Source organism: Anthonomus grandis, chromosome 17 (assembly GCF_022605725.1).
Source record: "Anthonomus grandis grandis chromosome 17, icAntGran1.3, whole genome shotgun sequence".
In the NCBI taxonomy this organism is placed as follows: domain Eukaryota; kingdom Metazoa; phylum Arthropoda; class Insecta; order Coleoptera; family Curculionidae; genus Anthonomus; species Anthonomus grandis.
In genome coordinates, this window is record NC_065562.1 from 9,181,111 (window position 1) to 9,207,822 (window position 26,712).

The 26,712-nt window shown below is 32.7% G+C and overlaps 1 protein-coding gene and 1 pseudogene across 1 annotated transcript in view; both read right to left on the reverse strand.

Annotated features, from left to right (window-relative positions):
* The window catches only part of LOC126746556 (small integral membrane protein 14), a 38,935-nt gene extending 20,621 nt beyond the window's left edge, over positions 1–18,314 (reverse strand). The window contains exons 1-2 of the mRNA XM_050454867.1: positions 18,131–18,314; positions 17,954–18,067 (exon numbers count right to left, since the gene is read on the reverse strand). Of these exons, the coding sequence (XP_050310824.1) occupies positions 17,954–18,040 (87 nt within the window). The 5' untranslated portion in view covers positions 18,041–18,067; positions 18,131–18,314. The remainder of the gene's footprint in view (positions 1–17,953; positions 18,068–18,130) is intronic.
* Positions 18,315–22,098: 3,784 nt separating this feature from the next.
* On the reverse strand, positions 22,099–22,958 carry LOC126746581 (uncharacterized; annotated as a pseudogene).
* Between the last annotated feature and the right edge of the window lie 3,754 nt (positions 22,959–26,712).

Below are 26,712 nucleotides of genomic sequence, written 5' to 3' on the forward strand. Positions count from 1 at the left end.
AAGTTGCGGGCGAACCTTAGTACAGAAGTTTTAATTGGCTAAAATATAAGGACGCAGATTTACGTAGGGAATATGAAGATATGAAAGTTGACATCTTAGAACAAACAGAATTCTAAAAGTAAGCAATTCACATTTTGTGGTATTTCGGTTCACGAAAATTTGAAGGGTAAATTAAACAGTTTGAAAATATAAACCACTGTGTTATTAACCAATCTATCGATTGTTGCGTTTTTAATGTAAGATCGCTATTATGTAACTTTAATGAAATTAAAACATGTATTTCACAGAAAAGGTATGATATAAGAATTTCAAAATGGCCCCTCCCGGAATTTGAGATCTCATATTATGTCTGACTTTTTACCAATGTCTAATTTTATTATTTTAATGTCTGATTAATTTTTTTCAAATTTTAGATACCTTAGCTCTTATAAATAATAAAAATAATAAAAAAAAAACGTCAACCGAATTGACTGACTAACTGACGGACCCCATTACTTTAAAAAACAAAATCTAAACAAATTTAAAAGGAATAAACTTAAAACTGACTGGGAATATTATAAGCAATTTAAAATTTATTTAAGTATGGTTACAAATGAAATGTATTTAGAATATTCTATTGCAAAGAATCGTTAGAATATTCTAACTATGGTGGAGCATTAAAGCCATTGACATATCATGCAAAAAAAAACCTACATTAAGAAATTAAACAAACCTAATTAATTAAATGTATACTTTTTAGGCATTTCTACTATTCATGAGCCTAATGATGAATTACATATATTCTACTCTACTAATCTTGTTGTCAACTTTAAGACATAGTTTAAATTTTTATTAATAGATGGAACGAATGTTTTTGAATCTAACAGAAATGAAATAAAATGTCATAAGTTTTGATGATTTAAATGTTAAAATGCTCTGCTTATTTTCTCCACTTAGATTACCCAATCTAGTACATATAGGCCCATTTTAAGTCAGCCACCATTATCTAAGGTTATAGAGAAAATTATGCGTACACGAATTAGGGATGATACTAATGAATATTGTAATCTGCCAGACAGATAATCAGAATTTCATCCTGGATATGGTTTGAAGTAATAGGTGATCACCTATTACATCAGTAAATACTGGTGTTTTGAAAAAAGGTATTCTAGAGCAAACCAAAAGGCTTTGTTCTTGGGCGCCCTTATTGTTTGCATATATATTTTTGATATAATTAAAAGTCTAAAACATTATCAACATCAATATTCATTATGCTGATATTATTCAGTTAAAGTTTATACCAAATAGCATCAAAAAAATTAAGATCAATTTTTAACTTATCTCAAAAAATTTATAACCTTTCACCCTTAAACCTAGGAAATTTGTCTTGCCTCAAATTATTTAATAGCCTGTAGAAAATGATATATTAAGAATTTTGATATATTTTATGGGTCAAGACTATATGGATTGTTTTAGCTTTGTTCTTTTAAGCATATTAATGCAGTATACTCATATTGTCAACAAATTCCACATGATAAAGTTACAATCAAAATACAAAAATACTTACCTAAAATTATTAAAATGGTAATAAATTAATAATAACTTAAGTCACCTTGCTACCACAAGTGGTTAGTTCATCCAGGTGAAAATTAAATAAATCTAGAATATTGTTTTAAAATATATAGGTATATATAGATAGCATTGTCTTTGCTGTAGTTTTTTTTGTAATACAGTGGATTCACAATGAAAGGAACATCTAAAATTCACGTGTTTTTTTCTTTTATTTTTCGTCGATTAGCATTGTCACTTGCGCATTTTTTGCAATAAATATTTTCTATATAGGATAACTTAAGTAGAATATATTCTGAATACTTTTTGTATAGCATAGCATGCTATATTTCCTAATGTCTAAATTCAACAGTTTGTCAAATTTGACGTAATAGACTAGTGATACGATTAAAAAATACAAATTTATACAATATTTACTGCAACAATGTCCAATTTGTTGTCCATTTACTTCAATGCATTTTTTAAGTCAGTAAATAACTTCCAATTGCACATTTTCAATCACTTGCGAATCAATTAGTCTAATTTCTTGTTGAATTCTTTGCTTTAAATCATCAACTATATTTGGTCTATTCATATAAACTTTGGACTTCAAATATCCCCATAACAAAGAATCTGGGTAATAGGGTTATATCTGGTGATCTTGGTGGCCACTCACTTGGTCCTCTTCATCTAATCCATCTGTTAGGAAAAGTTGCATTAAGAAATTAAATGAAGAAATTAAGAAATTAAATTAAGATTTAAATGTTAAAATGCTCTGCTTATTTTCTCCACTTAGATTACCCAATCTAGTACATATAGGCCCATTTTAAGTCAGCCACCATTATCTAAGGTTATAGAGAAAATTATGCGTACACGAATTAGGGATGATACTAATGAATATTGTAATCTGCCAGACAGATAATCAGAATTTCATCCTGGATATGGTTTGAAGTAATAGGTGATCACCTATTACATCAGTAAATACTGGTGTTTTGAAAAAAGGTATTCTAGAGCAAACCAAAAGGCTTTGTTCTTGGGCGCCCTTATTGTTTGCATATATATTTTTGATATAATTAAAAGTCTAAAACATTATCAACATCAATATTCATTATGCTGATATTATTCAGTTAAAGTTTATACCAAATAGCATCAAAAAAATTAAGATCAATTTTTAACTTATCTCAAAAAATTTATAACCTTTCACCCTTAAACCTAGGAAATTTGTCTTGCCTCAAATTATTTAATAGCCTGTAGAAAATGATATATTAAGAATTTTGATATATTTTATGGGTCAAGACTATATGGATTGTTTTAGCTTTGTTCTTTTAAGCATATTAATGCAGTATACTCATATTGTCAACAAATTCCACATGATAAAGTTACAATCAAAATACAAAAATACTTACCTAAAATTATTAAAATGATAATAAATTAATAATAACTTAAGTCACCTTGCTACCACAAGTGGTTAGTTCATCCAGGTGAAAATTAAATAAATCTAGAATATTGTTTTAAAATATATAGGTATATATAGATAGCATTGTCTTTGCTGTAGTTTTTTTTGTAATACAGTGGATTCACAATGAAAGGAACATCTAAAATTCACGTGTTTTTTTCTTTTATTTTTCGTCGATTAGCATTGTCACTTGCGCATTTTTTGCAATAAATATTTTCTATATAGGATAACTTAAGTAGAATATATTCTGAATACTTTTTGTATAGCATAGCATGCTATATTTCCTAATGTCTAAATTCAACAGTTTGTCAAATTTGACGTAATAGACTAGTGATACGATTAAAAAATACAAATTTATACAATATTTACTGCAACAATGTCCAATTTGTTGTCCATTTACTTCAATGCATTTTTTAAGTCAGTAAATAACTTCCAATTGCACATTTTCAATCACTTGCGAATCAATTAGTCTAATTTCTTGTTGAATTCTTTGCTTTAAATCATCAACTATATTTGGTCTATTCATATAAACTTTGGACTTCAAATATCCCCATAACAAAGAATCTGGGTAATAGGGTTATATCTGGTGATCTTGGTGGCCACTCACTTGGTCCTCTTCATCTAATCCATCTGTTAGGAAAAGTTGCATTAAGAAATTGTCGATGGCGAAGTGAGGAGATGCCCCCGTCTTGCTAAAAACCATATCTTGTTACTAGGTATGTGGTATTCTTGAGTCCAATAAGGATTTTTGGTTGCCCAATATGTAGCCTGTCCATTTAACATAAAGGTGGTGTCAACAGAAAAAATAATATTTCAAATGAAATTCCATTGTCATTGTTAGTCTCAAGAATCTACTCACAAAATTGCACTTGGGGGTTAAAATCATCTTCTAACAATACATGAAGAATTTTTGTCACTACTGATAAATTCCATTTCCTGGAAATTGTACTAATAGAAGTAAGTACTTGCAACATGGGGATTATTCTACATTTCTCATAGAAAATTAAGTGTAGCATCTTCAGATACTTTTGGAGGTTTTCCTTTAGATAAATTTCTTACATGGCAGTGTTCCCTAAATTTTGATTTAATTTTGCTAATCTAGTAGGTAACAGGACAATCAGCATGAGCATTATATTTAATTAATGCTGTCTTACAGAGGATCTCTGACTGAGCCGACAAAAACTCACTTTTTATTAATTCTGATAAAACACAGGAAATCTTTTTCTCAAGAAATGAAATTACCTTGAATAATGGGGCACCAAGTAAATTAAATACCTATTAATGGTGTTGAATTGGAATGGGTATATCAAGTAAAAAACCTGGGCCTTTGTATGGATAATTGAATGTCATTTAATGCGCATGTATATAAATATATATCAACAGTCATTTTATAAATTAAAGTCATTATATGAATTTAAGGATATTTTGCTGGCTAGTACAAAAAAGTCCTTCAAATCAAATCTTTTATTTCCATCAACATCATATCAATGTATAGGAATTGTCAATAAAAAACTACAATGCCAATAAAAATAGTATAAAATTACAACATATCAAAGGAAACAAATTTATTTAAATTTAGTCAATAAATCTACAGCTAAAGAACTCTGTCAACAAGTAAAAAGGACAATCAGCTAACATGGTCCTAAGAGCTTTCTTGAAAGTTGAATAAGTCTTAGCTCTCTTTATTAAAAATTTTGAGAGATGTAATTTTTCGGACCATCCTGTACCTGCGACAACATGGTCAAAGGGATGTATAATTTATCTGCTTTCGGAGTTTTATAAAAATTAAGATCTCCAGATCTCATGTGGTTGGAAAGATTTTTATGTACTTGACATGCCGACTCCAAGATATAGATGTTAATTATAGTCAGGATTTTTTCATTTTTAAAAGTTTCATAGCAAGTTTCTCTGAAGGAAAGTCTAAACATCGTACGTACAATGCGCTTTCGATTTATTAGCACTTTCCCAATACTGAAGGAATTACCCCAAGCTAATAAGGCATTGGATAGAGTAAAATGCACTAAGGCATAATAAAAGCTTTTTAATATACATCCATCCACATAGTCTTGAAGCTGCAAGATGGCATAATTGCGGGACAATCTACTGCACAGATTCCATCTGAGGATCCCACAATAGATGTCTATTAATTACAATTCCCAAGAACTTGGCGGAGTGTTGTTGGATCATGCTACTTGATGACTACTCTCTAAGGAGTAAGCTCTTGTCCTGAATAGCTTGAATCGGAATGAAAACAATGAAATTGGTTTTCAAACTATTCAAACAAAGACCACTTTTCTGGCACCACCAATATCAGCTATACACTTGGTGGCTTTTGAGTGGATAGACTGATAGTCAGTACCTGAGACAACTGCTGATGTATCATCAGCAAAAAGTGTTATGTAGCTGTCATTAACCAGGGAGGCAAGTCATTAATAAAAAGTAAAAATAAAATGGGCCCAAGAATGCCACCCTGTGGAACCCCAGTGATGACAATTGCCCAATCAGATATGGTGACCTGACCACTAACTTTCAATCTAAGTCTTTAACTCCTTACAGACAGTTTAGTGCTTAGTGTTACTGGATACTTAAAATATTGTATATGGTCCTTTTTTAACTGAACAAAAGAAATATGAAATCCAGAAAATTAAAAATTCCTATGTAAAATTTACTAGAAATTTGTTGCAGAGGGTTCATGTGAATGAGCAGGTCTATAGTCTTAATATGGCACAAAGAAGATTTTTGGGTATAAGCTGCACTGTACATGAATTGGTTAATTTTCATGAACCAGAATATCAATCAAAATTCTTTATTCAAAGGGGAGATACACATAATGGAAATATTCACTTTAAAAGCACACTGGCAATCCTCTAGCACAAGACTGAATTTCTGAAAGGTTCTTTCATATATACTTCTACCTGTATTTACAATGGCCTACCTGCAGAAATTAAAGATTTTGGCATGGTCTCTTTTAAGTCTAAATTAAAAATTTTTTTGGAGACTGGTGATATTTTAAAATGGGTGTAACTTTGATTCTGGCATGGTACTCTGAATCATTTTTGTTTGTTTAAGTTTTTATTTTTATTTTTAAGCAAATTGTTCTGTATGTCCCTTTAATATTTATTGTTATGGTTATTAAAACACGGCTAGAGGTACATTCCACCTTTGTATGTATATAGAATAGATGTAATTTTATTTGTTGCATACAATAAAGATTATTTTATTTTATTTTTATTTGTTTAATTTTCCCAACAGATTAACTATTTACAGAGCAAACAACGAATTTAAGGACACTATACATTACAACAATCTGTTCAAGACATGTTACAGGCTTTAGAATGGTTACCAGTCAGAGAGCATCTTCTACTCAATATGCTGACTTTTGTCCCTAAGATTAAAATTGGTCATGCTCCACAGTATCTGTTGAGTAGTCACAGTTCTCTGCTGAAATACATGATCATAACACGCGATTGAGAAGAATTCAAATTCATTTATTGCTCTGTTGATTACATAAGTAATATAAGGTCGTCGATTTATGAATAGTACTAGAATTAAGATTAAGTTAAAAAGTTTAAAATTAAAATAGTTAGAGCTAAGTAAAATAAAAAGTAAAAGACACATCACTTAACACTAACTACACCAGCAGACACATACTTATCAAACTAGGTATATATTAAAAAAAAACCTGCTAGCAATATGGACAGCAAATTTTTATATACCTAGGCTTTCTCAAGAATGTGCTCAAAATGTGTTATTTTTTAATGGTCTAAACAAATACAACATGTTGCCAATAGAAATCAAAACAATCGAAAGTATAAAAGTTTTTTAAAAGGGCTTATAAAAATCATCAATTGTAAATTTAGTATAATAAACCACTTATTTAAAAAAAAAAATTCATGTTGGTTTGTGTCTCATTTTTGTTTGTATAATATATATACACTATCAGCAAAAAGTGGAGAAACAATTAAAATATTGTATTATTTATAGCTGTATATAACACTTATTTTCTTACTGAGGTCTAATATTAAATCTCTTTGGAATGTTGTTTGTTTTGTTGCCAATAAATATTGAAATACCTGCCTTTTTTAATAAATAATTTTATTTGTATTATTTAGCAGAGGCAAAAAGTGAAGAAACAATCCTGTCTTATCTCTTGTTATTTTAATTTTGCAAATTGTATGACTGAAATTGAGTTCAGTTAAACCTAGGTTATATCCTATATCGGTTTAAAAATGCCCTGCTGATACAGCTTATTGGATGATGTAAAAAAATAATTGTTGACAAATTTAATAATTTAATTAAGACAATTTAATAAAGCTTCAATAGCTAAAGATTTAAATCTTAATCGATCAATTCAAAATAATCATCCATCATCCATCCAAAGAGACTTAAGTATATGAACAAAGGGGAGGAGAAAGTAAATTCGATAATAATTTACTTTCTCTTTCTAATAATTAAGTAATTTGATATATACAGGAAACCATCCACAACTGACAACATCATACAATTCACTTCTAACGCACCACATACCCACAAGTTTGCTTCATTTAACTCTTTATTATATAGGATGTTCATCCTTCCTCTATTCAAGGAATCTTTTTATAAAGAATTTAACATAATAAAGCAGCTTGCAGTTAATAACGGTTTTCCACTTTCTACCATAAATAAACTTTTTTTCATATACATGAATAAATATAAATTCTCCTACCACATCTTACACTCCAATTCTTTAAATCTTAACAAATTCAGATCTTTAACATTTTTTGGTTCAATATCTCTCCAACTTGCAAAACTCTTTAAAAATAATCTTAATCTTTCAATAGCTTTTAAAACTGCAAACACTTTGAAAAAGCACTTGATAAACACAAAGGATAAAATGGAGCAAACTTTAAAAATCTGGGGTGTATTCTATGAATTCTGGTGAGTGTTCCGCTGTGTATGTTGGTCAATCTGGTAGAAGAATTTCCACTAGGGTGAAAGAACATATCCCCATAGTCCCTCTAACCCTGGTCATATGACTCGCCAGGTTAACAATTTTCCCTTACCAATCCCTACATCCTCCCTCACCAAGAACTCACTTATATACCTTAGCAAAAAAATTTACAACCATGTTCCTCTATGTATCAGACAAATTTTAGAAGTTAAGAGATTCAAAAAGGAATTAAAATCACTTTTATTATCCAGGGCATATTATAGCCTTGACGATTTTTTTAATGATACCTTTTAACCTGTGCTCTGACATCATTTTAGTGTTTTAGTTTTGTTTCCTGTTAAATAATTTAATTTACTTCTTCTAAATTCTGTTTTATTGACAGCTTTACTTATTTTTTAATGAAGTTTATCAAAAAGATGCTTTTTTTTTCTCAATCTGTTTTGTTATGATTAATTTTGGTAATGTGTGTAAATTTTATGGTAAAGTGTTTTAGATGTTATGTTTGTTTGAAATTTAAAGTGAATTTGGAATTTTTTAGTTTTTAGGATGCTTGTACACAAGATTTTGTTGTCTTACGTAATATAGCACATTTTCTTTCTTTTTTTTTTTTCTTTCTATAAGTCTTTTCAACAATTGTAAGGACACCGATATTAAAGAAACAAAGTCAGCCTTTGCAAATCACCTTTTATGGACTGGTCATAACTTTTCGGTGTCGGATGATGTAACTATATTACATGAGTGTGGAAAGGGTAAAAAACTAGATCTCCTCGAAAAGCTGGAGATTACAAGAGCTAAGAGAAGCCCAATATTAAATTGTGTCAATGATATCTTCAATTTCGAACCTAATCTCATTTTCAATAATCTCCAATAAAAAATTTTAATCTTGTCTCATATAACATAATTACTCGCATACTACATCATTAGCCTGGTTTGGCGACAATGTATATGCTTCGGACTTTAGATCCAATGGCCTCTGGTTTGATCCCTATGTTTTTTGAAAAACCTTTTTGTATTTTTTTCCTTTCATATTTGTATTTGTATTCATTCTTTATAAAATAATATGTAAAAAATTTACTGGATGTGATATTTGGAGTTTTAAAATTCATATTTTAGTCAATAACGATACACGATGGTAGAAACTTATTTTATTTTATTTTTATGTTAGTGTGAGTCAGTGTGCAGTTTTTTGTATTTAGATAGGTATGTCTTTTCTATTAATTAGCGTTTTGCTCCGTATTATTTAATTTTGTTACTTTTACTTAGGTCTGATGATGCCCTAATGCGGCGAAACGCGTAACCCTTAAATAGACGCTTGATTATGAGACTTGGACTTTGAGTTTACTTTCTCCTCCCCTTTGTTCTTAATCGCTGAATGATAAGCAAGGTTATTCCCTTTTGGAAGATCAGAAAATCTATTAAATGCCCCCTCCCCCCAAGACAGAAAGACCCAGAAAAACTAATGATGCTGAAGCTTGAAGAAAAATTAAGAGGTATGTAACCAGTATTGCTTCAGCTAGTAGTGTTAAACAAGAATTTCCAGAAGTTTCACTCTCAATTCGAAGCATTTTGTATCGCCTTAGTGAAATGGAACTGTATGGGCGGTGTCCAGCAAAGAAACCTTTTATTTCTCCTAAGAACAGGGCTACCAGACTACAGTTTGCGAGGGATCATCTTCCATGGACTGTGGAAAAATGTTTTATTTTCAGATGAGAAACATGGCGGCAGAAATGTTATGATGTGGGGGTTTTTTTCAGGAAGAGATGTTGGTCTATTAGTGCATGTAGAAGGTAAAATGGATCATTTTAAATATCTGCGCATTATTGTGGACATTTCAACATGATAACGATCCAAAGCATACCTCAGTACTTGTGAAACAGTGGTTAGCTAGCAATAAAGTTAATGTCATGAGGTGGCCTGCTCAGAGCCCAGATATTAACCCTATAGAAAATCGTTAGCAAGAATTGGATCAATGTCTACAACAAAAGAACAAGTTTAAATTGGTTTACATCTGAATATTCAGATGCTGAACTTGGTGTATCAAACTATGATTTATATAGATATGATCGTCAAATGGGTACGAATACTACCAAGGCTCGTGGAGGTGGTGTATTGATTGCGGCTAAAAAGAGTTTATGTACACACAGAATTGGTATCCCACTTGTTGATGTGGATATTTATCAGATCTATTTGACTTTTACAAAAGACAATCAAAGCTTTGTTGTTGGTTGCATTTATATACCATCTCCATCTCCACTTCAAGCCTATTTAAGCCATTGTGAATCCGTTGAATATGTATATAGTAGATATTCAAGTAGTTTGTTTGTCTTGGCAGGTGACTACAATTTACCACATGCTAGATGGGAGAATGATGATCTTGGTTTGGTGGTTGGTGGTTGTCTGGAGAGTGACAGAGAGTCTGTGCTTTCTCTGGCCAACTGCTTTAGCTTCTATAACTTTTTCCAGGTAAATGGGGTTCTAAATACCAACGGGGTTGCCTTAGATCTCGTATTTAGTAGTTCAGATTTAATTAGTGTTGAACGTGCAATAGACAAAATTTTTGAGAATAGCTTACACCATACAGCAACTAGTTTCGACCTTTGTTGTGCAGAAAATTCTGATGATATGATATATGAGGAATATTTTTATGATTTTGGTAAGGGAGATTACATAGCAATTAACGATTGTCTTGCTGGGATAGACTGGAATCAATTGTTTTTGGGAGAGACATCTATTGATGTCATAGTTTCAATTTTCTATAATGTGATCTACTCCTCAATGGAAAGGTTTATTCCTCTAAAGAGGTACAAAAGTTCTTCTTTTCCATCTTGGTTTTCTTCAGAGCTTCGCAGTTTGATCATAAGAAAGAAACAAATTCACAAAAAGTTTAAAATTAGTGGTCAACAGCAGGATTATGATGAATTTGTATTGTTGAGACAACAATGTGAGTACTTAAGAGAGTTGTGCTATCAACAATACATTAATAAGGTGGAAATGAATCTCGCTGGCAATCCAAGGTACTTCTGGTCATATATTCAAAATAAAAGAACTGGTTTTAGTCTTCCCTCCAGAATGACGTACAATAACAGGATTAGTATGAATATCTCGGATACTGCTGATATGTTTGCAGAATACTTTTCATCCGTCTATTCGGATGAGCAAGTCAATGACATACCATCTTTTGATTTTGATAAATCGATTTGTCTGAGTACTTTAACTCTGTCAACACAGGATGTTTATGAGGTTATTACTTCCTCTAAGAATAAGCTCTGCTCTGGACCAGATGGGATTCCGGCATTCTTCCTAAAGAAATGTGTTTGTGTTCTTACAAAACCAATACTGTTCATTTTTAACAAATCTTTAGGTACTGGTTCTTATCCCACTCTCTGGAAGAGAAGTTTTCTAAAGCCCATTTTTAAATCTGGTAGTAGAAATGAAATTTCCAATTATCGGGCTGTGTGTAACCAATCTGAGTTGCCAAAGCTGCTTGACTGCCTGGTCAGTCATAGGATTGCCTGGAGTTTTAAAATTTATTTAATTCTGAGCAATTTGGATTTATAAAAGGCAGATCTACTGATGCTAATTTGGTGCTGTATGTCAACTACCTCTACCGCTGCTTGGAGAAGGGACTTCAGGTTGACTCAATATATACAGATTTTTCCAAGGCTTTTGATCAAGTTAACCATGTGGTACTCTTGCAGAAGCTTAGGGCTTTAGGTATTGTGGGGCCTCTTCTTCAGTGGATCTCGGGATTCATCAGAGGTAGAACCCAGATTGTTAATCTTGGAGGTACATGTTCCTCTGAAATTTTGGTACCATCTGGGGTGCCACAGGGCTCTCACTCGGGCCCTGTTTTGTTTTGCCTCTTTTTGATTGATTTAGTTTGGAAACTTGAAAATTGTTGTGTGCTGATGTTTGCTCCTGCAAAAAGACCTCAATTTATTCTTTGATTGGTGCCACTTGAATAGAATGTCCCTTAATCAGTTTCATAATATTGGTTGTAAATATCAGACGTATGTTCCAAGGCTCCACTATTTGGTCACATTTTTATGGTTTAAAGTAGCCCGCTCATAGTAAATGTTATATCATCATATGGGAAATTTTATTTTGGAGATAACTACGAAAACGAGAGGAGTGTTTCTCAATACAGGGAGCCTCAAATAAAGAAATTCCACTCCAACTTCTAAACGGCTGCTCTGCCCAGTTCTGCTAACAATTGATGGTATTTCCATTGTTATTCTCGCACCTGGGATCCACTAGGCATTTTCAACATTATTCACTAGATAAGACTGAACTAAATTTTATGGACTATCTAAGGCATGTATTGTTATTATTTTTGTTTCTGTTGACATTTCAGTATTTATGTTTACATTTTCACATTATAATTAGGATTTAGGGAAATTCAGGTTTCAGCAGCACATTTAAATTCTTAGAAATATTAGTTTTATAAGATGAATCGTAGCTTTAAGTGCTGTAAAAATAAGGATTTTTTAAATTACTGCTGCGTAGCCTGCAACTCAATCTTTCACCCTAGTTGCCTCGAGCGACAATCTGAGGTTATAAGGTTGGGAGGCTATAAAATTTTGTGTACGGAAAGATGTCAGACAACTTTTAATGAAGAAAAAGGTCAAACTAGAGCCTATGAACAGAAAATTGAGAGTATGATGGAGGAACTTAGGGAAAAGGATAGACACTTAGAGAGAATTCGTAGAAATAGTCTGGTTTTTGAGGATGAAGTATTTGAAGCGAAAAAAAAGTTTTCATCGACACTTGATATTCTCAATAAAAAAAATGATGAACTTAGTTACGAGATTGACAACTTTAAGACTAAGGAACATGATCTGAATTTGTTGGTAAAGTCTCTGGAACAGGAAAAAATGGACCTTTTACTCAAAATGGACAAATTAACGGATTTAAATAAGGACCTAATTACCAACATTCACGCTATAGAAAACGAGAGTCTTGCATATAAACATCAAATTTCTTTGCTACAAAGAGATGTTGATGAGTATTCTTCTATTAATGAAGGGATGGTGACTTCTATAAGAGTTTTAGAAGCAGAAAAAGAAAGCCACCTTTTGGAGATTGGGCTCTTGAAAACTCAGCAGGTGGTACCAACAGTCACTGACTCCAGGAATGTGCGTACTGAGATCAATAAACAAAACAATAAACCTGATGATTTTCGTCAAAAGCTTCTGTTTGTAGCTGGAAAATGTGATAGATTGTTTCTTAAGCTTTTACGTAACAAAATGGGACATGTGTACAACATTCAATATTTTCTAAAACCTGGTTGCTTGACTCGTGATTTGGTACTAACTGCTTCAGCTCTTGCTTCCAATTTTACCAAGAACGATTTGGTGATCTTGTGGTTGAACGGAACATATTCTCCTACATCTATTATTAACGATTTTATCATTCCCTGTAAAAACACTACTTTCCTCGTTATGACAAGCCCTTGTTTTGAACCGGGTTGCAGTGTCGTATATAATAGTAATCTGTCATTATATAAAGCTTTCCATAGAAACAGCATTGACCTAAGTCGAATACTTGAATGCAATTATGCTAATCATTTTGCTGATTTGGCTTGTATATTACATGGCCACATAAAAAAATATTTTTTAAACCCACTGTATAATTCTAAGCATCTAAAACTAGATAGATCACCTAATTTTGTCGAAAGCGTGGGAACTGCGTCTGAGTGTGTGACTGGTTCTCACTCTTTTTTATAGATGAGACCGTAGAGGTTGAGGCTCCCCTTCATTCAACTGCAATATCAAAATTAAAGCACTGTAGTGCATTTTTATTAAATATTCAATCCCTTCGGAATAAGGTGGATGAGCTTCAACTTCTGCTTGCTAATTTTAATTTTCCTGACATTGTTATATTAACGGAACATTGGCTTAGACCTAATGAATGTTTTTGTATTGATGAGTATGTACCACTGTCAGTTTATTATAGACAGAACTCTCTGCATGGAGGGACTGCTGTTCTAATTAGGAAACATTTTCAAAACTTATTCTGTACCGTTAATAAGTTTAGTGATGCCTCAGTTGAACGGGTTTTTGAGTGTTCGGTATGTTTTTGTAAGTTGTTTAATATGTACGTTATTTGTATATACCGCCCGCCCTCTGGGGATATCAGTCTATTTCTTGACAAGTTAGATTGTCTTCTGTCCCGGCTCCCAATTCACTCGCGTGTTATCCTGGCTGGAGATTTTAATATTAATTATTCGGAGGTTTCCTTACCGCAAAGAATTTCTCTTGATGGAATCTTCAAATCATTTGCACTCACCATGCATGTTAATGCACCCACTCGTATTTCGTCCTCTTCATCGACCACTATTGATTATTTCTGCAGTAATCTGGACGGTGTTACCTGTTCAGTGCACTCAGTGGGTATATCGGACCACGAGGGGGTGTATGTCCAATTCCCTGGTGACTTTAAAGACTTTAAAAACAAATCTGGCCGCCGCATTGGGAGAGTGTTTAGCGGGAACAATTTGAATTTATTTTCTCAATCCATTTCGTCTGTTAACTGGAATGCAATCCGGGCTGCTCCACAACCATTTTCTTCCTTTTATTATACATTACGTGATAAAATAAATATCTGCTTTCCCTTGGTTAGGCTTAAATCCAAGAGACGAAAACCATGGATCACCGCGGGACTAAAAACATCTGCCCAAAATTTGCGATGCTTAGCAAAACTTCGCAAATCTATTGACAATCAATTCATCAGGTCTTATTTTCAGGATTATCGGAAAATTTATAGGCATCTGATAAAAGTCAGAAAGGAACTGTATTACAATGAGCGCTTAGATTCGTCCGGTAACAGACAGAAGGAAAGTTGGTTAATCATTAACGAATGTAGGCAGTCTTCTCGTCGGCGGTTGGTTGAATCGGACTTGGGGCATATTTTAATGACTATTTTTCTAATATTGCTGAGAAGTTACTGGAAGCAGTTCCCAGTGACGGCGATCCATTGCAGTATCTTAATCGGAATGCTATCAACCAATCATTTTTTTTCCACCCTGTAGATGCCACCGAGGTCCTTGAAACAATTCAGTGCTTGAAGAATCATAGGTCTTCGGGTTCCGATGGTATCTCTTCACGTCTGTTGTTACTTCTGCCTGCGAGCGCTTTGGGTGCTTTGGTTTGGGCAGTCAATCAGTCATTTCTTCAGGGCGAGTTTCCATCCTGTTTAAAGGAAGCTATGATTATCCCTCTTCATAAGGGTGGTAGCTTGGACCGACCCTCTAACTTCCGTCCCATATCAATTTTGTCTACCCTCTCCAAGGTTCTTGAGCGGCTTGCAAAAAAGAGAATTGTCTCTTTTTTGACCAAATACAATGTGCTGTCCCCTAATCAGTATGGATTTCAGTCATCTAGGGGCACGCAGGATGCCATTTTCAGATTCTTGGAGAATGTGTATCTATCTATGAACTCCAAGGAGGCTGCAGCAGCGGTGTTCTGTGATCTGTCCAAGGCCTTTGATTGTGTGGATCATGGAATACTGCTGTCAAAGCTTGATTTTTATGGATTTAGGGGAGTGGCTTTGGGGTGGTTGAAGTCATACCTGTCTGACCGCACACAGAGGGTGGTTGCATCTGGATTTTCGTCAGGGATAGCACATCTTAAATGTGGTGTACCTCAAGGGTCAGTGTTGGGTCCTATTTTGTTTTTATTATACGTTAATGACTTAAGCTCTCTATCACTGCATGGACTAATGGTTCAGTTTGCCGATGATACTACAATTCTGTGGCATAACAAAGATCAAAAAGTAGTCAGATCTCTCATAGTAGAGGACCTTCACAAAATTAAAGAGTGGTGCATCTGCAATCAGCTTGTATTCAATGTTGATAAGACTTTTGTTCTGGGCTTTAAGTGTAATGTAAAGGGTTTTTTGTTTGATGAACAGAGCCCACTACATGGTAGGGATTATTGTCGATTTCTCGGCCTCTTCATTGATGAGAGTTTAAGGTTTGACAACCACGTTTTGGGCCTCGCTGCTAAACTTTCTTCTGGTTGTTTTGCAGTCAGGGTTGCCAGGCATGAGCTGGGGGGGTTGTTTGCTCGTTCAGTTTATTTCGCCTTAATAGACTCTCATATCCGTTATGGGTTGCCATTTTGGGGATTGTGCTCCAGGGGACTCCTTAACATGATTTTTACTATTCAGAAAAAAGCATTAAGGTATCTGTGTGGTGTTGGTCTGAGAGTCTCTTGTAAACCTCTTTTTGTAGCTGAAAGAATTTTAACAGTTTTCTCACTCTTTATATTGGAAACTGCAACACTCATACATAAGTCCGTAAGTCCACCATCCTGTACCAGTCATAATACTCGTCAAGTGGGCAACTTATCTCTTCCAATCCCCACCTCCTCACTTACGAGAAATTCTCTTATATTTAGTAGTCGTAAAATATTTAATCATGTACCTTTTTCGATTAGGACTGTTACAGACCTTAAAAAGTTTAGGAGAGAACTAAAGAAATTAATCTTACCAAAAGCTTACTACAGCATTGAAGAGTATTTTAACGATTCATTTTAATATTTAAAATTATTTGGTTTTGTCTTGTTTATATAAAATATGCTTCTATGTACAATCAAAATCGATTCTGTATTCTGTTTTTGTCCTGTATAACCAAATAAATACTTGTATTATAAATTCTAGGATTAGGAAGCTTTTAGCATAAGTTTGTAAACTTGGCAAATAAAGTATATTTTGACTTTGACTTTGACTAATATCAATAAGTGCCATAAGATTACTTTTTCTAAGATTACTTTTCTAACAGAGGTTTCTGACTTATTTATTGACTCCAGGTTGTCTTTTAAAAGTCACATCAATCAGGTGACTGGTAGGGCAATGAAAATGCTGGGTTTTATCTAACGGTCTACAACTGATTTGTCTTTGTTTACTTTTAGATTACTTTATTGCTCTCTTGTTAGGCCCATCTTAGAGTATGGCTCAATTGTGTGGTCCCCGTCATATAACTGCTACATTGAGCAGATTGAAAAAACTCAAAATAAATTTTTAAGGGTGGCGGCTTTTAGATGTGGTTACAGGAGACAGGAGTATTACTATCAGTGGGTCAGGGATAACCTGAACTTACCCACATTGGAGTCACGAAAACATTACTTGACTTATGTTTTATGCATAAGGTTTTAAATGCTACTATAGATTGTCCCGAGTTATTGTCTCTTTTTAAACCTAGGGTGCCTTCCAGATTGAATAGACAATCAGAAATATTTTCAGTCCCATTCCACCATATCAATTATGGCATTAATGAGCCAATTACACGAATGGCTCGAAGTGCTAATGGTCTGTCAGGACAGATAAACTTTTTTGACTCTAGGATAGCATCTTTTAAGGGGCAGTTAAAGAATATTATTTTATAGGGGCTTTAATTAATTAACTCATCTACACCTTACACTGATTTATAGATAGATTTGTATATAATGTTTCTGAATATATATGTTTGTATGGGTATGCTATGTAATACTTTTGTAAATGGATTCCGTTAATAAATAAATAAATAAATAAATAAATTCAGAAACCAGGATGAATTATTTCAAGAATTAAATAAAATATGGTTGACCATATGTCCATAATATATTAACAAACTAGGGCTGTCAATGAATTCTAGGTGTATAGAAGTTATTAAGACTAAGGGGTTTGCAACCCGATCTTAATTGTACTCTATGGAAAAATTAAATAAATAAATTGTTTCTTCACTTTTGCCTTGTATCATAATATATAATTATACATTTTCTGCTTGGATCCCGTTAAAGTGTAAAAAAATCTAAAATAAAGTTTCATTGTGCCCCATTAAAGTTATTTTCTAAATAAGAACAAAATATTACAAAAACAAAAAAAATAATTAACAAAAATGTGTTTGTTTCTCCTCTTTCTGCCGATAGTGAATGTTTGTGTTAATTGTACAGTGTTCATGATTTATTAAATTTTTTTTAAATGTAATATGGTAACCTCCTTGTATAACTTGTATTAGTTTTTTTTTTGAGTAAATAAAGGATTTATATAAAAATACCTACAACAGTCAGAAGCCTCCTCATAGCCATAGCATGATCCCAAATACAGGCACAATGATCATATCCGCCTCCACCAGCTTCATCACCCATTTTTATTTATTTTTTTGGCAATTAAATCTAAAAGTAGGTATGAGGTAATAACCATATTGTTCATAACTTAATTTGCCTGTGTTAATTTACCTGGCTAAATTATTATTCTCTTGGCAGATCAACTATATATTTTATGTAATTCCTAACAATTTATAGATTATTCCATTCTGCACAAAAGCTTTCTTTTGTTTATTTACGGCTGTTCCCGGAGCGGAATCAGCTGCGTTGCATGAACAATCAATACTGAATTACTGAATTGAATAAGTTTACTTGCCATTTCTATTTTGGTTACGTACTGCCTAACGTAGCATATGTCATTTTGACATTAGTTAAGGGGCTTCTATACGTGCCACGAGTAATTCCATATCCGCGACGGTCTGTGATCTCTGACGGTAAATCTTTTATATTTTAAAGTTCGTATACAGGCTTTTCGGACCCATTAGGCATATTTTAAAATACAAATTCAAATATGCTTTATTGTTCTCAACAAAAAAAATGTTATAAACAAAGCCTTATTGTGTCTAATAAATTAAAATAATACTACAATTAAAAAAAGTCACATAACATACATACAAAAGTCGCATAACATTGAACATTAAATATGCACATCTTAGCATTTCATACTTTTTTGATAAATATGGATACTACAACAGAACAATTAATTGAATTGATTAAAAAACATAGAATTCTTTATGATTTATCACATCCGGAATATAAGAATACCAGAATCAAAAATAAGGTTTGGGATGAAATAGGAGCTTTGCTGAAAATAGATGGTATGTATGCAGGGTGTCTCACGACGAATAGACGCGATCGATATCTCGGAAACAAATTTTTCAGAAAATTTGAAAATTTGGCAACCTGGCACAGTCAATGAGGGCTACACAATTAAAATATTTTGACGGTTGCGACGTTTCCGGTTATACCGGAAGTAGGTGTCAACTTCGTTATTTTAAATAGAACACCCTGTATATTTTTACATTTTTGGCTTCCACATGAAATTCTAGGTATATTTTATGTAAAGTCCTATATTTAAGTGTGACCGTTTTTGACATATTTTGAATTTCATGTGAAAAATTATGTTTATAAGCCCTAACATAATTACCGATTACTCCCTTTTAGTAGCCTTTATTTATTGGTTAGTTTTGATTTTATTTTAAAGGAAGGACCGCTTTAAAAGATTGTTTTAATATTTGGCTAAAAAAAAGATACAGGGAGGTCAAAAATTAACATTAAAATTTAAAATAAAAAAATCATTAAAAGTCAATTTTTTTAAATGGAAACCCCCTATTTTTATAATTTTTTCATAAAGATAATTAAAAATAAGGTTAACTTTATATAAGCTTATCTAGTCTAAAAACTGATAGTTTCCGAAATATTGGCAGTTTAAATTTGGCCTTATATTGAAAGCCGCATAGTAACACGGCTCAAGGATTGTGGATTAATTGGCCATAACGGTTGTCATAGTAACGGCTAGAAGCGGCAGTAAGACAATGCATTATAACAGAAATGTACACTTTTTAATAATTAAATTACACATTAAATTACACTTTTACGAAGAAAACTTAAATAGCAAGTCACTTATAAATTTATTGCATATTACGTTTAATTTTTAATTCTGTATCAATTTTTACAGGAGAAGGATATTTAAATATTCTAGAAGGCTTGGATACAGAATACTTAGAGAATTTACCCTTGGCAGAACACCGAAACATTTATTAAAAAATTTTTACCAATATGATGGTGCACCACCACACAAAACCTTTCCTGTAATGAGATTCTTAGATGCATCATGTAATGACAAGTGGATTGCTAATAACGGACCTATTTTGTGGCCTCCTCGTTTTCCGGATTTAACTGCTCTAGATTATTTTATTTGGGAAAGAACAAAGAATATTGTTTATTTCAATCCATTAACAACGCAGCAGGATTGTATGGAAAGGGTTAGACAAGCATTTGAAAGTTTATCTCCAGAGTAAATTAGAGCGACAACCTATGACCAGCTAATTCGCAGATGTGAAAAATGTTTAAAAGTTCAAGAAGGAAATTTTGAGCATTTGTTAAAATGCCTTGTTACTCTGGCAAAATTTGTAAAATTTTCTATTATTTGCATAATAGCTCAACATGATGGTTTCTGTTTTTCTGGGAATCCATCGGCAAATATTTGGCATGTTCTCGGTAAAACTTTGTTACATTCTCCATAGATAATAAACAAATTTAAATAATCTTCGTGTGTATAATTTAATCGCCCTGGCATATAAGTTTTTAAAATATTACGAAATTACAAGCAATACTGACATTTCTGTTATATTCTAATATCTTACTGCCGCTTCTAGCGGTTACTATGACAACCGTCATGGCCAACTAATCAACGATCCTTGAGCCGTGTTACTATGCGGCTTTTAATATTAGGCCAAATTTAAACTGCCAATATTTCGGAAACTACCAATTTTTGGACTAGATAACCTTATATAAAATTAACCTTATTTTTAATTATCTTTATGAAAAAATTATAAAAATAGGAGGTTTCCATTTAAAAAAATTGACTTTTAATCATTTTTTCAGTTTAATTTTTAATGCTAATTTTTTACCTCCCTGTATCTTTTTTTTAGCCAAATATTAAAACAGTCTCTTAAAGCGATCCTTTCTTTAAAATAAAATCAAAATTAACCAATAAATAAAGGCTACTAAAAGGCAGTGGCGAAGCGTGAACTTTTTTTTCGGGTAGACAAACAATAAAAATCGTTAATTAGAAAAAAATCTTAATTCAATATTATTCATTTTAATAAAATAGAGAATGAAAGCGCCTGAAATATTAACTCAAAGAGAAAAATTATGTAGTGATATAAAAAAGAATAAAATAATTACTACTAGCAGTAAAAAAAAGATAGATAAATAAAAATAAATACTACTTACAAAAAAACACAACATAGGTATAACTATAACTTATAAATCCGTAATATCCATTATTTTAAAATTAATTAAAGACAAATAAAAACACAACTAAAATACAATTGCCAATATCGAACAGTCGTTCATAAATAACCACTAAAAAAACTTAAGATGTATTGCGCCGACCAGATCAAGCGTGTCCATAAACAATAACCCTCAACAGCATAATAAAATAGCTGGTCGACTTCAATAGACAAAAGCTCGAATGTCTTTTCCGCGAGTAAATTTCGCATACGTAATTGGATGAATGCTGATGCGGCCGGACCTCTGCCACCTACTTGATGCGTATATGGTTCGATTAATTGCTCTAAATTTCGGAAGACAAACATCAATGTGTCCTTTTGGGGCTCGTATACAATAATTGGGTGTCAGCCCTGCATTTTTATTTTAATTGGTGCGTCAGGCGGGGCGCGCCTTAGATATTATAGATAGATAGATATTATAGCCGTTTAGATACTATATAATAATAGTAAGGAGCGACTACGCTCTGTGTTAATTTTTTTTAAATTGTAATTCCACAATTACATGAAATAATTACGCAATAAATTAATGACAAATAACTGGATAATTTTGGGTAGACAGTGTCTACCTTGTCTACTCGTACGCTTCGCCACTGCTAAAAGGGAGTAATCGGTAATTATGTTAGGGCTTATAAACATAATTTTTCACATGAAATTCAAAATATGTCAAAAACGGTCACACTTAGGTATAGGACATTATACATAAAATATACCTACAATTTCACGTGGAAGCCAAAAATGTAAAAATATACAGGGTGTTCTATTTAAAATAACGAAGTTGACACCTACTTCCGATATAACCGGAAACGTCACAAGTGTTAAAATATTTTAGCTGTGTGGCCCCCATTGACTGTGCCATGGTGCCAAATTTTCAAAATTTTTGAAACATTTGTTTCCGAGATATGGATCGCGTCTATTTGTCGTGAGACACCCTGTATATTATATTATATTACAAAATTTAACGGTATTTTCATTATTTTTCGGTATTATATTACAAAATTTGTATGACATAAAAGTTTGACGCGAGAAGTTCGTTTTGTTATATTGTATGCAGCTTTAAGAAGATAAAGTAATATAGAAAAAATATTAAGTATTAAAAAAATTTACAACATTTTCTCGTATTTGAAACGAATAGTTTGTCACTCTTCGGCCGTCAGCTGGAAGAGGATCTAACGCTCCTATTATGGGCTCTGCATCTTCTAATAGATGTGAAAAAAGTAGATCTCTTTTTTTCCGTACGTAAATAGTTATGTAAAACACACGTTGCTTTGATAACTTTTATAGATGTTTCTACTTTGAGTTCTAAGGGTCTGTAAAATAACCTCCATTTTTGAGCTAAAATGCCAAAAGCATTTTCGACTACTCTCCGTGCACGACATAGGCGCTTATTGTATTTTTCTTTTCGAATATCGTGACGTGATAATCTGTAAGGGAATGGTCTCATTAGAAAGGATGTTAAAGCAAATGCTTCATCGCCAATAAGTACACAAGGAGTTTCTTCATTTTGACCTGGCAAGGCTCTAGTGGGAGGAATGTTCAATAATCCTCTGGACATCCGTTGTCCAAAAGAGGATGCTTCAAAAATGCCACCATCACTGTTTTTACCATAGCCGCCGATATCCACACAAATTTATATTCGTGGTCCACAATAGCCAATAATACAATTGAAAATTTTTTAAGATAACAGTAATAATTTGAACCGCTATTAGGAGGGCACTTGATTGCGACATGTTTCCCATCTATACTCCTAATACAGTTGGGAAACTGCCATGAATTCTCAAATCCGGAAATTGTTCTTTCCCATAGCTCTGTGGATGGTTCGGGCATATAAATAGGCTGTAGATGTTTCCATATTGCATCACACACTTCATTAATAATTTGACTCACAGTTGAAAATCCCATTCTGTAGCTGTGGCCGATTGTTTTTAAAGAATCTCCAGTCGCAAGAAACCTGCAAATATAAATCAAGGAAATTACGCAGAGTTGTCGCAAATTCACCTTTTCCAGGTGCATTTGTGAATTGTTTATTATTTATTATAATTATTTTTTGGTGAAGATGCAAAGAAAAGATGGAAAAATATTCGCGACTGCTATGCAAAGCATCTTTGATCTGAAAAGACTCATACAGGTCAGAAAGCCAAAAATATTGATCGATATAGAAGTTGGCCTTGGGCTGCTCAGATGTCAGCTTTTAAGCCGTTCTTGCAGTTTGCTCAAACGTCAAGTAATGTTGAGGAAACAGTTAATGAAGATACTCAAATTAGTCAGGAGGAGAATCACTTGAGTAGAAGAGAAACTGAAACATATGAATTAACCGAAACATATGAAAATAGCTCTGATGTAAATCGGTCTAGGTCATCCGCAAATACTACGGAAAATTCAACCATTACTCCTCATCTATTGAAAAAAACTGCACCTAAGCGAAAATTTGTACGAGAGAATAATGAATCATCCGTTTCTCAGGTTTTGTCATATTTGAAAAATAAAGATAACAATTCACAGGGTACGAGTTATGACGACCTTGATTTGTTATTTTTGGGACATGCTAAAGCGATTAAAAAACTATCTTCAAAACGTCAAGCTGTTGCAAAATATCGAGTTGCGCAAGTAATAATGGAAGAGGAATTACGTGATATAGAGGAAACCACAACTGGTTCATCCTTTTCAGTAACTACAGGTACCAGACTTCATACACCTTCTGGCGTAAATTATCAGCAAAATTCGACATGTCAAACAAGTAATCAGTTTTCGAATTCACCACTTAATTCATATGCTGCCACCTCACCACCGGAATCGGATAATTCTCAAACATGCTCAGAAGCAACCACATGGTATGAAACTTTTTCTCGAAGGAATTTATAAGCTTTTTTTGACAATGGTATGTTGTTTGTGTATTTAACAGATTTTCTTATGTATCCAAGTAAAACATACGCAAGTCGAAATGCAAATAAACAAAAAATACAAACCAATAAATTAGTTTTCTTACCGTAAAGTAACTGCTAGACGTTCAGCGGTTGTTATAGGTTCTCTAAAATTAGTATATGCCTTTTTTATATCTTCTTCAATCAGTTTTAATATCTAATCAAAACTTTTTATTGGCATTCGAAAATATACAAAAAACCTTTCTTCGTCTTGTCTAAGTTTAGTAAATAATGTATGAAATTCTCCTTCTAAATTACGCGTTTGATTAATTTCGTGCGCCCAGATCCTTCTCTTTCTAAAAGTATAATACAGTATAGTAATTAACATAAAGGATAATTCACAAATATACTACACAAGCAACAATTATTATTAAAATACTTACCTTTCTCTGCACTCATCCTCACATAAGGCTGCAAGTAATAGCACCTCATCTCGATCAGTCATTTTTTTTTCAACAAACAAGCTATAACTACATGGCAAAAAGATGAACTGGTCGCCACCGTAGTCGCATTTAGTTTGTGTTAAAATGATCGCTTACGATATCACGGCCGCGATCGCGCCAGTCTGTGCCTTCCTTAAGATAAGCATTTCTCCACTAGTTAGCTACATTATGAGTGTCATTAAAATATTCAAGCACTGAATACTAAGCCCGAGTAGATAAGAATTTTTTTAATAGTAATTTAAATTGTTTAGGTCATCTTGCCTTCCTAATGCTTCTCGGCAGATGGTTCAAAATTTTTATACTCTCATAAAAAACTGATCTCTTGACTAAAGCAGATGTTGGCATAGGAAGACGTAAATTACCATGTTGGCGAGTAGTAACATATCTCGGAACTTGTGTTGATTTAAGAAAATCAGGCATGCTACTTCCTGTATCTAGGGTAAAAGGAGAACGTGCTTCTTAAATAAAAAAAATAACAAAATTGGAAAAAATACATATAACATAACATAACATTGGTATTTCTTTTGGTATAGTTAGGAATTAAAAATATTAATTCTAGGCACTAAAAAATCCTTATTTAATATGTATCTGTTTCCTAAAGAAAAATTAAACAGAATTTAAAATTATTTAAATTATAATTTAAATATTATTTTTTTAAATTAATTAAAAATTCTATAGCAGAGTATTATCGAAAGAAACAATATATCCATCTACAAAACAAAATAAACTATTTGAAAATTAAAAAAAACTTTTCAGTATAAACATATATCACTTACATAATATTATATAATATATTTGTTGATCTCTTATAATACTAACAACATATCTTGGAACTATCATATTAATAAAAACTTAATTCAAGGACAGAGGCTTACATAAAATAAAAAGGAAACTCTTAAAAAAACACAAGATGTAAGAAAAACATTAAGTCTGATCCATTCCGGGGGCTCAGGTCGCTTAGTCTCTATAACTATGTCTCGTCTCAGTGAACACAGGAAGTGGTATGATACGAGCATGAAATAAAATAAAAAAATAGGCAGTGCAAGCCTTATAAATCAATTTACTAAATGATTCATGTGAAAAAAAGACAAAAAAATGTTGTATTGTAGTGTTAAGCCATCAATATCAGCATTATTAAAAATTGTGGAGAGAACTGATCAGAAGAAATTCTATAGCTCAAAGTCTTAATAAAATTTACATTGCATATCGCTCTCCATGTTTTTCTTGTAATGGAAACCAAAGGAAATTTAAAAAATCTTTTATTAATATGTTTCTCAGAACCATTTAAAATATACATACTCTTACATCAAGGAAATTTTCAGGAAAATTTTTAATTGTTGAATAGAAAATGAGAGGCCAGACATTTTGTAATATGTATTTATAATAATCAAGTTAAAAATTAAATACTTGAAAAGTGAAACTTCTTTATTGAAATCAACTGAATTTGATTTTATTAAAGACTAAAGATTGACAATAAAATTAGATTTTCTTACCAGAAACCTGGAATTACATAATGACAGGTATGCTATTGGTCCATCTATCCTGCTCTGTGGAAATGAGATTGACCACTAGGGGTTGGATAGACGGACCATGCTATACTTTCTTTTTTTTTGATAGCTACAGTCTTTCCACACTTATTACAAAGGTTAACGAAGCCGGAATAAGTTTCATGTAACCAACGTTTACAAATGATACATTGCAGCCGAGTCCTCCTTGCAACCGACACATTCATTTTCTAATTCACTAAAGTTTTCTTCACCACTGGAACTGTCATCAAGAGTAACGTCATCTTCAGACACTGAAGATTCACTCACCTTTCTCTTACTTTTTAATTTTCTTACAGGTTTTACGTTCTTTTTGAGTTGTGCATCTTTCTTATTTTGTATAAATTCCTTAGCTGTTATCTCTCTGGATATTTTTTTACGAACTCTTTTTACTGTTGCAGATAAAACAGGTACAGGCCTTACTTCATCAAGAGCCTTTCCGGGAGTTATATCTTCATCAAGTACTGATGACTTGTTAGGGTTGATGGGTAAGGCTTTTAGATTTTAAATTCCGGAGGAGCCTGGTTAAGGAGACTCAGCTCTAACTGATAAGTTATCCGTCTGGACCGTCTGTAATGTTTCTGTTTCAGGACTTGCAAGGGGTGTCTGTGTTAAAAAAGCATATTCCAGGATAATTAACGGATTAAACGGATAAATCCCAGTGGATTTAAATGCAGATGCCGCATTTTGAACAGTTGCTGAGTTTCCCTATGCTCGACCTAACAGCTTACCAAATTGAAGATGATTAAGGACCCTGTTTGGGTTATTTTGAACCATAAAACGGCATTCAGC